We start from the raw sequence: 13699 nt of genomic DNA, 5'->3' as shown, positions 1-13699 counted from the left end.
TGTATAAATGCGCTTGCGGTCTGGCACTTATTTTCGTGCAGTTTTTTGTTCTCCTTATTTACTATTGTAATCTGATAAAGGGAAATAACACCGCCCCGGCAGTGACACCTGCAGAGCATTAGATTAAGGATAGTTTTCGATCGACCTGTACTGGGTTGGAACTTGACTTGCTACAAGCATGGGGGAGCGTTTCAGAGACCTCTTGTGTAAAGTTTAGACACCAACATGACTTTTTTTTACTGTACCACATTGTACTCATTGTAGCACATGCCGATCTTTATACCCTAAAATCAAAATAGGAGAGGAAATACTGTCTAGACTATGCAAATATCCTGGCCGATTTTTTAGGAATCAGTTTGCATAACAATACACGAGTAAACTCAAAAATGAAAATTCAATATCTTGTGTAAGGATATTTTTCTGACCCCAATTTCAATTAATTTTCAATCCCCAAGGAAATAATCGGAGAGTAATATAACTCCTTTATATAAGGTAAAAATGCTGACTGCAAAGTCAGCAACTATTGCGTAATCATTAAAAACACATTGTAGGAGAGACTGTATACATTTTTTTAATTTCTCTGATATAGTCAATTTATCTAAATTATATGGTGGCATATCTCTGCCCCCTGTGTGCAAGTTATTTTTCTCTTAATTATGTTGACATGCAAGATAAATATGTTGACATGCAAGATAGTTATGTCAACATGCAAGATAACTATGTTGACATGCAAGAAAACTGCAATCAAAAAAGAGTTATAAAAAATCTCAAATATCGCCAACATGTGACATCCAAGATGCTAGATACGCTACCTATTGATGTCAACATGCAACTTATTTATGTTAACATGCAACTTCTTTATGTCGACATGCAACTTAGTTATGTTAACATGCAAGATAAATATGTTGACATGCAACATATCTATGTCAACATGCAACTTAGTTATGTTGACATGCAACTTATAAGTTGCATGTCAACATATTTATCTCGCATGTAAACATAACTAAGTTGCATGTTGACATATTCATCTCGCATGTCGACATAAATAAGTTGCATATCGACATAAATAAGTTGCATGTTGACATAAATAAGTTGCATGTCAGCATATTTATCTTGCATGTTAACATAAATAAGTTGCATGTCGACATAGAAAGATAACATCTAGCATCTTGGATGTCACAGACGGGCGATTTTTTGAGATTTTGTATAATTCATATCAGATTGCAATTTCTTGCATGTCAACATAGTTATGTTGCATGTTGACATAACTATCTTGCATGTCAACATATTTATCTTGCATGTCGACATATTTGATAGAAAAATAACTTGCACACAAGGGGCAGAGATATGCCACCATAAAATTAGCATGGTAGTGTAACAGTCGACTGAAGGTGATAATAAATAATCTTAAAACCAAGGGGCCCGTGGACAGCACCACTAACCCGAAATACAGTTTCTAAGCCTGTCACTTTATGAATTTAAAGCCTAGTGCTTCCTAAGCAGTCTCAATAGACGATTTTCCCTATACTTATTTCATACAATTCAGAAACTATAACAACTCCCCTTATTGCCGTTTGAACTTACATGAGGGGCATGATTTGACAAAATGGTGACTGCTTCTTCTATATACTCATTTTAACAAGAGTTATGACTTAGGCAGTACCTGTCAAACTCCATATTGATAAAGGTGGAGTCTACTCATGGTTAACTGTCCTGTCATTGGCTAATAAATACAAATACATGTACACTGAATGCAACGACACTTGTCTTACTTCATTGAGGGCTGTATATTCCAGTTGATACCATGTCAATGTCACACAACAGACCAAATTTTGAAGAAGAAAAAAACTTTCAGATTTTGACAGTGTATGAATATTGATGAGCTTCTCTTAGCAAATCAGAGAGAAGATATTCAATAATTATCAGTTTGTTTTAATGAGCAAACCAGACAGTTATATCCTACGAAAACTTCATCTTGTTATAACAGTTTTGACATCTTTGCTAGCCAACAGTTTTGCCCAAGGGCTTGCCTTAAAAAATAGTTTTTGTCAAGGGCTAACGGATTTTCAGCCAGCGAATGAGTGTCATAATAATTTGCTGTACTGGCATATATGTTGCTGGATCTAAACAGAACAGTTCAGTGTTAAGAAATTGGCAACCAATCAAATTACAGGAAAACAAAATTTGAATCAGTTCTTGCATTAACATTTACTGTGAGGAAAATAGCACATTCTATACCTAATGAATTTCACAGCTGTAAAAATATATGGACTCAAAAATTGTTTAACCTTCTAAACTTCAGATATATGACTTTAACTATGTATACACTATGTGGATCCAGAGAAAATGTGATTTATAAAAACAAAACAATTTGGACAAATTTATCCATGAAGCTAAATATAGCACTTAGCTCAGGTAAGCTAAAAAAAACCCCAAAACTCTCTACAAACTCCATCAGATTTTATTTCACTAAACAATGCAGCGACAGCTAATCAGTCTTTGAGCCATCAGTATGGTTAATGCGTTCATTAAAATGTTTAATACCATTGTCAGACTTATCACCAAAGTATCTAAACTCCTTTCCATCCTGGTTCATCTTATACACCGGATCCACTGTAAAGAACTCCTCATGCAGACTCTTATCCTCCTTGATCTTGTCCGTGTGTTTCTTGATGGTTTCAGAATCCATATCCCACACAGTCGGAGTTTTGGGGGCCACCTGTAACATTTCAAGTTCATTTCTTGGGGTAACATTTTTCACTATGACAAATTCTCCGTTATCGTTAAGACAGCTGTGCTCTAACTCCTCCTCGCTTTTTGGCACTCCGTATGGGAACGTGATTGGCGTGATTCTCAAGAGATGCTTGACCGCCATCAGCTGGTTGTTGACACATGGGGTGTTCTTCAGAATCACCGACTTAGGTCCCTTGTGATCAGACTGAAAGCAAAGCAAAAGCATACTTTTGTAAATTATTTAATAGAGCTGATACTGTAATCTATATCTTATTAACTTTGTGAAGAGCTAATGGTAAATTTACAATATATCTAATTAACAAACTCATAAAACTGTTTCATTAGGTCTAACTTACAAGCTCATAAAACTATTTCATTAGGTCTAACTTACTAGCTCATAAAGATATCTGAATACCTCTGACTTACCAGATCTCAAAGTGATCTCATTGAATCTAACAATACAAGCTCTCAAAGTGATTGCGATAGATCTCAATAGATCTAATAATACTAGCTCTCAAAGTGATCTCAATAGATATAACAATTCTAGCTCTCAAAGTGATCTCAATAGATCTCAATAGATCTAACAATACTAGCTCTCAAAGTGATCTCAATAGATCTAACAATACTAGCTCTCAAAGTGATCTCGATAGATCTCAATAGATCTATAAATACTAGCTCTCAAAATGTTCTTGATATTTCTCAATAGATCTAACAATACTAGCTCTCAAAGTGATCTCGATAGATCTCAATAGATCTAAAAATACTAGCTCTCAAAGTGTTCTTGATCTTTCTCAATAGATCTAACAATACTAGCTCTCAAAGTATTCTTGATATTTCTCAATAGATCTAACAATACTAGCTCTCAAAGTGATCTCAATAGATCTAACAATACTAGCTCTCAAAGTGATCTCAATAGGTCTAACAATACTAGCTCTCAAAGTGATCTCAATAGATCTAACAATACTAGCTCTCAAAGTGATCTCAATAGATCTAACAATACTAGCTCTCAAAGTGATTTTAGACAGTCTAACTTACTTACAGCTCTCAAAGTGATCTTACCAAATTTAATTTATTTGGTAGCATAAAATAGGATTTTAGACCTACCCAAACTCAATTAGAAATCAGGCATTTTTTTTCAGTGAAAGATATGTCCCACCCTAAATTGGGGCCACACTTTATCCCAGCTGTAGACTTATAAAAAGATAATTACTCTCTTACAAGCTTGTTATTGTGTAATGAAAATAAGGCATAACACCCAACATAAAAAATTCATAAAAATATAGCAGTTCACAATGGAATATTGATTTTTTTCTCACTAATAACATGATTAATGAGTACATTCTTTTTTTTAAAAGGACAATGAGTTTTTATTTAAAAAAAACATTATAGAACACAAGGTCAATCCACTCACATTTATCTGATCACCATATTTCTATATTCAAGTTTTCTTCACCCTTGATGTTTTTATGGTTTAATCTTTGTAATTGTTGTTTAAATTTGAAGACCAATATTTAAACAATTAAATTGAACTAAAATATGGGTATGTTGCAAATATATTTTTCCTGCTGTAGGAACTAACACAGGTACACTATCAGGGCACTTAGAGTGACGACTGCTCCCCAGTTAAACATTATATAATTTTTCCCCCCAATTTCCATATATAAAAGCAAATCCTACTGAAGTTAATCATGTTTTATTATCAATTCAAGGTCATTATATCTTGCATGTATATATATTATGGCATTTACAGTGCATTTTAATTCAATTTTTCAACCTTAAAAATACAGTTTGGCACAATAAAATGTCTGCATTTTTTTAATAATGGTTCAAACCCACTAAAAGTTGCTACATTTGTAAATTATTAAATATCTTATCAAAATCTGCAAAGAAAAAATTACCATGCGGGGTTAAAATGTTAAAATATAGTGTATGTACATGATTGTCTGATACGGTTTTGCCAGTTTTTCATTGAATTCTGCGATTCCATCTAAAACAACTATCTAAATTGTTAAATATAATTGTTATTAATAATATGTGCAGAATACTTCTAGAAATGAATAAATATCACCAAAACCAATAATCTTATTACACTAATATTTAAGCTGATAACGGTAAATTAGTCCAGAATGCTCCTGATGACGTCATGCGACAATAGAAAGACCTCAAGCATCTTCATATTAAAGCACTCCCAATAAATTGTCTCAAAAAGCAAACTTAGATATTTCACATAATTTAATGTTTTTAAAGGCAGTGAATGATATCCCTTACTCTAATTCATTTTTACCAAATTATTCATTCTTTTTTTCAATGTTTGCTAATCTTGATACTGCAAGGTGGTAAGCAACAAAGCATATCACAATTCGCATAACCGATTTTTTAATAAAAAGGCATGTCACAGAAGGCACTTGCATGAGAACTGGGTGTTTACACAGGTGAAAATGCTAATATTAACATCATTTATATTATTCATGTTGTTAAGCAAGAACTGTGTGGGCAATTTACAAAAAAAAATAAAAAAAATATAAAAGGCTTCAGCAGCCTTCTCAAAACTATATTTGGCAAAATTTTCTAATTAAAAGTAAAAATGTCATTTGGCACACAGGTGCATGAGGACTGGACCACACCCAAGTCCCCAATTTAGACCCAAGGGGTAGTTGATTCTCCTTTTGATAGAAATATCATATAAAGAACATGTCCCTTTCCAAATACATGTACTGGTATCCGAAAATAAATGGAAAATAATCGATTTATGTAATACACTCCCAACCTTCACATAAAAGGAAGAAAGGGATGCCACTCCGCTAGGTAACTGTGATGGCAGTAAACATCTTTCTGTCACTATGGTACCATAACATCTGAGAAGATCTGTTTACATGTACTGGCGCGCAAAACGATTCCTCAGATTTTATCCTACATGAGTGTAAATTACAGCGCTGAATGATGTTGATTTCTGTCTAAATTACATTCATTGTCTTCCAAAAACTCCTATGACATGGTTTAATAGGATTACAAGAGAAAGCAAAGTCAAAGAGATATATTTACTGCAATAATATCAACTCGTGCTAATTGGAGATATATACCGGTAAATGAATTTCTTTCACAAAAAGGAGAGACAAATAACCTGAGGTCCAAATTTAGGGGTGGGGTGGGGTGGGAAGGGGAATGGGGGGGGGGTCTGTCTTCATGCACCTGTGATTTGGCAATATTGATTCCTTTCAATTCCCTGCAATGAATATATCAAAGAGTCTAACAATCGTTTATCTTTCCAACTAGTGAACAAACATCTTAAAATTTATGATATAAAGATGTGAACTAAAGAGGCAAGCAGAGTTATTCAGGTTACTTACTGGTTCAACTTCAATTTTCTTTTTAGCAGATTATACATAAAGAAAGATAAAAAAATCCTACTTACATCTTTTGTAAATCCCAGTGATATGAGCGTTTCCTTCTCACTCTTTGGTCGTCCATACATGGGTTTGATTTTGGTGACCAGGTGGAGTGGTGATGGTTCGTGCTGCTTGTTCGCCACATTATTTCTGTAGTTTAACAGTTCTGCTGCCCAAGACATGTCTTCTTTTCTCTTCTTGTTTCTCCTTATTGCCACCTTGTTTCTGAACTTGTACCTCACAAATAACTTCTGAGGTAAAAATCGTTCAAACAGCTGACTTGAAGCCTACAAATAATCAATCAACCATTTATGCAGAATGAAGTTATACAGAACGATAAGAATTGGCAAAACAAATAATTTAAGAATAAAAATATCAAATGATCAGTTGGGGCACACAATATATAAATAGTGCCTGTTTGGGAGGGTAACAGTTGAAATTGACACCCCGAGAAAACCATTGTCAACCGACGCGAAGCGGAGGTTGACAATGGTTTTCGAGGGGTGTCAATTTCAACTGTTATCCTCCCAAACAGGCACTATTTATTTTGTTATACTGAATGTCTTTTTTAAAATTTTTAAGAAAATTTTACTGCTTTTATATAGGAATAACGTGAATTCTACAGCGAACCGTACGCGCATAATTTTCGCGCATGTAACATTTTTTAATGTTACCCGTTGCCAAGTGTGTTGCTAATGCTGAGGGTAATAGTAAATATTATTAACTGCGTCTTAACCAATCAGATTTCAGTATTTAACATGAAAGTATAACAATCTAAAATAGCATACTGATTGTTACCTGAATTTATACATGCCAAACAAATATCGCACTAAAAATTACGCATTACTGTTCATGTACAATCAGCTGCAGTAAATTTTCATGTACAGTACCAGGTGAATTTTGTAAACATTGATGTGCATGACAATCATATTCCTTTGCTCTTAGTGAAACTGTTGTAGCCATGCAGATTAAAATTGACAAATATGCAGGTGATCATGTAAATAATGTTTTTATCTTAAAAAATTACTTATCATAAAAAATATCTTTATTGAAATGAGTCCTTAGAATAATGTTCAGAAGTATTTTAATCATTTCGCTGCTTGTTCAAAATTGACATTGACACACAGTCAACGCCTTACGATTACATCAATTGAAACTTTGACGTTACAATTGACAAAAATAAATGTCGTGCAGTTTTCATTGCAGCGTCAGAAATTATTACAAGAGGCCCAATGGGCCACATCGCTCACCGAGCAATACTGGATTTACATGGGCGTTCAAAGGATTTTGTGCCATATGGCCCCTAGGTAGATTCACCAAAAATGAATATCCAAATATTACACCTATTTTTGCATTTACTTAATCTTTGCCATATTTACCTTTATAAATACCATTTTTACCGAAAATAAGAACATATGCAATAAAATAAAAAACATAATTTGCAAAATAAAAACATCTGTGTGATCCGATGATGTTTTGTGTTAGTGGAAAGGTATTTTTTTTATCCATTACAAATAAAATAAGATTTGATTTGTAAACATCCTTTTATTCTATACCATTCCATAAGTAAAATGGCTGGCAAGACACTTTTTGAAGGACCCAACTATGAGGGCAGATAGCATAAAAACTCTTTGCTCCATTTTTTTTTTTTAAATTAGGCAAAAATTTAACTTATACATTAACCTTCCATTGCTGAAAATTTAATAAAAAATCTTACTATGTTTGTAACTTATAAGTTGACCTTTCACTGGAAAAAAATTGAAGGAAATAATTTATTTAAAACATTTTCCCCCGAGACTCCTTGAAGAATTACAGTCAACTCGTAACCAAACGGACTCGTACCCAAACAGACTTGTAATTAAATAATCTGAGTAAAAAAGACTTGAATTATAATATTATGCATGCCTTCAGAGGGGGAGAAGAATTTATAGAATTGTCAATATAATTACGATTATATGTACAATGTTAACAGAAATTTTGTATCAAATGATGATATAAGAACCTTCATATTTGGCAAACTTATAGGAGATGACAATATATTATCAAAAACCTACATTCATTTATCTCATAATTTCTTAATAATTGTAATTATATCATAACCTAATCTAAACAGCTTATCTGTTATATTTACAATCCAAGTATCATTGTTTACTGCTGGACAAATGGATTATGAGTCTGTTTGGGTACGAGTCTGTTTGGATACGACTTCACTTGATTCCTCCTTAAACACCCAACCTGCGCCATAAAGTAAAATGGTGTGGTTTGTTTACAGGTAAAAATGGTGACTCATGATCTCAACATGAAATTAACATTCTTCACTTTCCGAGGTTGGGTAGGGGGTTAGGAAACATAAGAAAGAATAATCTTACCGTGACCAGGCTACGCTCAGGTCACAGTAAGAATTTGTCCCATATACTTGCAATGTAGCAGCTAGCCGCAAAGCGGATCTGCTTCACGTCGATTTTAAGTCTGTTAAAAATGATCTGCAGGAGGAACTCACATTTTTACACATTACAATTTAAACCTTTAAGAACATGCATATGTAGTTAAGTCCACAAAATATCCATTTAATGAGTCGTACTAAAGCATTTTGTTAATACACACGTTTGAATTTGCCTGCCATTTAGTCAGAAATCGCACTCGGAATGTCTTGGATTTTATCATTAACATATGGCGACTGTAAACAGCAAATTTTCAAACGTGATGTTAAAAGTGGCAGTGATTTCATTGCAAAAACAGTTAATGTGGTAAAATGTGATTATTACATTGTAGGTATTTGAGACTAAACATATGAAAATTTAGATGAGATACAGCTCGATATAGATTTTTTCTTATTTGCTACGAAGCGAGTATATGGGACGAATTCTATCGTTAAACCGGTCCGAAGGACATCTGTCATTATGACGATAGAACATTCGAACATTCTACCTAAAGAAACGTTTGAGGCAAGCAAAGTGGTGAAGCATAATTGAATATAATCCTAATTTAGTTTTATAAGTTCAAAGTGACCAAAGCCGAGCGCAGCTTTTAGTGCGCAATAAATGTACATTTTTGTATGGATGGAACTGCAGGTATCACAACACTATTTCTCTGAAGGTTCACGTCAAAACATGGCGGACAGAATATAGAACCCAGTTTTTTCCTTTGATTTGAGGGTTTTTCCTAAGAGGTGGGTGCCCAATTTTTTTATGAGGTGTAAATTCAAGTATTTTGCTTCAGTTGATATGCTTAAAAAAAATTGAGGAGGCCAAGAAATATTTTTAATTTTTTTTCATACAGAGTGGGGTGATTTGGCTCCAGGCATGGTTTTCAAGCACCTGCTTGACTTGGATGTAAACAAAGTCTCACGCCTTTGTGGATGGGTAGGTATTTTTTGGTACTGAAATGTACAGTAAGAATAGTACTTTAACATGTGAAAGGGAAACGTCTGGGAAGTTTGTTGTACCTGAGTGAGAGCAGTCTAAAGGTGAGTGGGTTTGGTAAGATTATATAGGGGAATTTAATAGTGTTGTGCAACCTGAAGAGAGAAAACTCGGGAGGTAAGTGTTTATGTTTACCTTAGTTTCATGGGATAATTTTAGCATCTATAGGGAGTCTGGGTCCTTAAAGGGATTTTTTACAAAAATCATGGATGCTGAATGGAGACGAGAGAAATTAGAAGTTTTATTAGAAAAAGTTGATAGGGGAAGGGTGAATAGTTTGGGGTGTGATTTTTTCGATAACAGTTTAGCTACAAATTGTCGGAGGAGGGGGAATAATCAGGGGCCAAAGTATGGTAGGGTCAAAATAACATTACCTGACAACACAAGAAAAGTTTTCCTGGCACACAGATTTATGTACATGTTGCACACAAATACATTACATATTCCACATGATAAACAGATTTCACACATATGTCACAATTCACTCTGCATAAATCCATTACACTTAAGTCTAGAGGAAGCACATGTCAATAATGAGAGACAACTATGTAAGAATTTAGTCCCAAAAGTCTGCTTAAAACATGCCGGCTATCCTGATTGTCTTTTTGAGCGGTAGAGGTAAGTCACTTTTGTTGCTTGTTGTACGAGTGTTCACATTTGTTCCTAGTGACACTCTTTGGTATGGGGGGATCACTCATTCCCTTGGAATATCCAGCCTCGGTACCAGTTTTTTTTTGGAAGTACATCTCGAATTTCTCCTTGACGAAGGCCCGTCTTCTTGTGCGGTACACGGATGATTTTTTCCTCTTCTTGTCTGTTATGTATATTTCCTGTTTTCTTTCTAGCTGTCTCGTCACCCGGGTATCTTCAGGCAGGGGAGCACCAAGGGCAGCACACTTTAGGACGGTGGATTTCCCGGGACCATGGTTCATCCTGTGGATGGCAGAATAGATTTGGGGCTCAAAGCTCACAGCACAGGTAACATTCTTTGGATTGGATTTAGAGTATCCTCTATGAAGTGCCTCGGACTTCTGAGTATTTGTACCATATCGGGTAGTGGTGATGGTACTCCTGCTAAACCGGAAGTCCACAAGGCGGCGTATGGTCTCTTCATCCTCCAGGGTGGGGTTAAGGGTCCTTGAGTTTGGTGGTAGGTACTCCTTTGGCCAGCAGTCTGTAGGTAGGCCGCTGCACACGAGTGAGTGTTCTGTGCAAGTACCGCCGCAGCGGCCCGAGTAGCACTCAACTATGGCATCTGTTGCAAAGCTTAGGGTGTGGATCAGCTTTTCTGAATCCCCACAGAATTTTTTCTGTGCTATATCATACTCAGCTGTGCACCTCTTCATTAGGTCCACTGAAAATTTTCTTTTTGTGGCCTGCCTCTCAGTGGCGGTCCTCCCGGGGAACATGTTCTGGCTAAATTTTGCATTGTCCGCCGCCTTCTTCTGGGACTGGGCAAGGTGCCGGGTATCTCTCAGGGCCTCCACGGTCTGTCCATGTTCCCTCATTGCTTTCTGCACACCGCGGAATGCAGCGCTGTCTCCGTCTGTAGTCATATGGCTAATGAGGGTGGGTTCTCTGTCTGTAAGGAAGTCATGACAGATTTCCTCGGTGGCGAGGTGTTCACAGCCAATGGGTGCATCCATGGTTAGGGACGCTGAGCATTTTCCTGGATGCTCTGGGCACCTGCTCCCCTTTGTACGCTTACGGCAAAGCTTGTTTTTTGCGGTGACACCTATGATTTTTTTATCAGAGGTAACATTTTCACTTATGGTGTATGTACTCTGTGTTGCAGGCTGGAATGGATTCCTGTCCCGAGACCAGTACAGTGGGTTGTTGTAGCGGCCGTCACCTTCAACTGGTATGGGTGTGAGGCGTGGGTATCCGCAGTTTTCCAGAGTGTCCTTCAGGTAGGTTCTTTCACGTCTCAAGTCTTCTTTTACCATCTCCACCATCCTGGGACCAACCTTACCCCCATTGCGTTGCAGTCCAGTGTAGGATGGGGCTGGACAGTTGAGGGCCAGGAATATTTCTTGTAGGCTGGTCCCCATTATTGGATTGTCCATTAAGGCTACCCATAGGCTTATGTTTGGTTTAGCAGTCTTTGGACCCCGGCTGTCTGTCTGCATTTCTTCGTACAGGTTATTTTGTCCTGAACGGAAATTGCAGTACCGGCATTTAAGGGTCTCCTTCCAGCAGACTCCCTTTTGTTGTTCAGCGTCAAAGTCAAACTCAAGGTAGGTGGGGCATTTAGGACTCTGTAGTTTGTGCTGCTGGTAGGCAGTGTTGAACATCTCGCACGTCTTCCCCATGTGGAGCATTCTGTAGGAGTTCTGCTCCTGTTTGCTAGGGTTGTCCTTCTCAGGTACTGTGCATGCAGTTCTCGGGCGGAGTTGCATGATGGGTCCTGTGGTCTCTATGGCTGAGGCCACATCCTTCAGAATGCATTTTCCTGTCTTGCTGATCTGTGTTCTTGTTTGAGGTCTCAAATACTTGGAGGGCTGCCTCTTTTTACCCCATCCCCTATGGCCAGGACCTCTGCGACGCCCATCCTTGGCTTTGAATTGCGCACTCTTACTTTTGCTCTGTCCCTTCATTTTCTAATTTGCTGCTTGCTTTCTGGTAATACTCAGTAGAATGTCTTGTGGTCAAGCATTCAGCTGCTTTTATTTGTTGTCAGGATCTTATGAATTGACCATGACTAATTTATGTTTCTTCAGCCTCCAGTGCTTGGCTCTTGTGTGAGCACCATGCCAAATTGGACCTTCATGGTTTATTAGAGTGGCAGAGTGGCAGATCCTTAATGTCTTTGCAGTAAAATGGAAGCCAAGGTATTTATCTTTGTTTAAATTCATGTTTTGAATTAAAAACACAACACACTGTTTTGGTTTAATAAATCTATTTCATAATTTTATCATATCATAAGCAATATTTACACAATGAAATGTTCAAAAAATACATACACTGCTCAAAGAATCACATGAAACACAGGCAAATACAAGTTTAATATCTCAACAACAATCTGTGAAAATTTCATACTCTTTCATAAAGTACAAGTTATTAAATTCATAAATTTACAAACACCTGTGCAATGCTTAAAAAATGTCCACTTGAACACTACTCACTTCAAAACATACACATTTTTCATTTGGCCTGTAGTGCTTTGTTAGCCTTTAAAGCAAAAATTCATATACAATATCAATTACAGATATGTTTCAAGTTCCTAAAACAGCATTTTATAAAATTCTTAAAAAATTCTTTATTTTGTTGCAGGTATCACAACACTATTTCTCTGAAGGTTCACGTCAAAACATGGCGGACAGAATATAGAACCCAGTTTTTTCCTTTGATTTGAGGGTTTTTCCTAAGAGGTGGGTGCCCAATTTTTTTATGAGGTGTAAATTCAAGTATTTTGCTTCAGTTGATATGCTTAAAAAAAATTGAGGAGGCCAAGAAATATTTTTAATTTTTTTTCATACAGAGTGGGGTGATTTGGCTCCAGGCATGGTTTTCAAGCACCTGCTTGACTTGGATGTAAACAAAGTCTCACGCCTTTGTGGATGGGTAGGTATTTTTTGGTACTGAAATGTACAGTAAGAATAGTACTTTAACATGTGAAAGGGAAACGTCTGGGAAGTTTGTTGTACCTGAGTGAGAGCAGTCTAAAGGTGAGTGGGTTTGGTAAGATTATATAGGGGAATTTAATAGTGTTGTGCAACCTGAAATTTCTTGGTCCGTCAACCCGAATTTCCCGTGGAGCTTTAGTTCATGACTATTTTTTAAACCTTCGCCAAGGTCCCATAGACAAGACAATCGAAGTAAACTGCATAATCAAATAAGGGCACGGTTTAAATTCTGTTTACGTTAACTACTGAATCTGTTTGCAAACCATGTTATGTACAATACAATATTATTTTCAACTCACCTTCTGTAACTGCATGAACACCGCCATTTTGAATAAGTATGGTCATGATGTTGATATCCGGAATAGATATCTACGTGAAAATATCGATACAAATATTTTTGTCAATCAGTCGTCTTAATAATCAACATTTAGTTAAATAAAATCAGAAAAATATTTTATGGTAGTAAAATTAAGGTGTAACATTTACAATAAATGTCTCAAAATTTTCCCGGAATATCCTTACAGTTTGATCC

The 13699-nt window shown here is 36.2% G+C and overlaps 2 protein-coding genes across 3 annotated transcripts; one reads left to right on the top strand and one right to left on the bottom strand.

Annotated features, from left to right (window-relative positions):
- Positions 1-2443: 2443 nt before the first annotated feature.
- Positions 2444-13518, bottom strand: LOC128157453 (39S ribosomal protein L30, mitochondrial-like). The gene is made up of 3 exons (XM_052820004.1): positions 13467-13518; positions 6146-6406; positions 2444-2938 (listed from the first exon to the last, which is right to left on the bottom strand). Exons 1-3 carry the CDS (start codon positions 13491-13493, stop codon positions 2489-2491), a joined length of 738 nt encoding a protein of 245 aa, XP_052675964.1. The 5' UTR covers positions 13494-13518; the 3' UTR covers positions 2444-2488.
- On the top strand, positions 9179-13260 carry LOC128157454 (uncharacterized). Of its 2 annotated transcripts, XR_008239821.1 has the most exons (7): positions 9179-9288; positions 9399-9481; positions 10387-10519; positions 11337-11451; positions 12262-12372; positions 12815-12912; positions 13023-13260. XR_008239821.1 is itself a non-coding variant. In XM_052820005.1 (6 exons), exons 2-5 carry the CDS (start codon positions 9478-9480, stop codon positions 12319-12321), a joined length of 312 nt encoding a protein of 103 aa, XP_052675965.1. In that variant the 5' UTR covers positions 9179-9288; positions 9399-9477; the 3' UTR covers positions 12322-12372; positions 12815-12979. The 2 variants fall into 2 exon arrangements, 1 of the variants encoding a protein (XP_052675965.1); XM_052820005.1 differs by lacking the exon at positions 13023-13260 and having other exon boundaries at positions 12815-12979.
- Positions 13519-13699: the final 181 nt, after the last annotated feature.

Source organism: Crassostrea angulata, chromosome 7 (genome assembly GCF_025612915.1).
Source record: "Crassostrea angulata isolate pt1a10 chromosome 7, ASM2561291v2, whole genome shotgun sequence".
NCBI lineage: Eukaryota > Metazoa > Mollusca > Bivalvia > Ostreida > Ostreidae > Magallana > Magallana angulata.
This window is presented reverse-complemented; position numbering and strand designations above follow the sequence as displayed.

What these genes read in the sequence shown, in the direction of transcription:
- LOC128157454 (XM_052820005.1), top strand. An exon ending in GCTCAAAGCTCACAGCACAG is followed by an intron (nt 10,520 to 11,336) that starts GTAACATTCTTT and finishes TCTGTGTTGCAG; the next exon opens with GCTGGAATGGATTCCTGTCC. An exon ending in TTTTCCAGAGTGTCCTTCAG is followed by an intron (nt 11,452 to 12,261) that starts GTAGGTTCTTTC and finishes ATGTTTCTTCAG; the next exon opens with CCTCCAGTGCTTGGCTCTTG.
- LOC128157453 (XM_052820004.1), bottom strand. Translation starts at nt 13,493, where the DNA reads ATGGCGGTGTTCATGCAGTTACAGAAG. An exon ending in TGTTCATGCAGTTACAGAAG is followed by an intron (nt 6,407 to 13,466) that starts GTGAGTTGAAAA and finishes GATTATTTGTAG; the next exon opens with GCTTCAAGTCAGCTGTTTGA. An exon ending in CACTGGGATTTACAAAAGAT is followed by an intron (nt 2,939 to 6,145) that starts GTAAGTAGGATT and finishes CTTTGCTTTCAG; the next exon opens with TCTGATCACAAGGGACCTAA.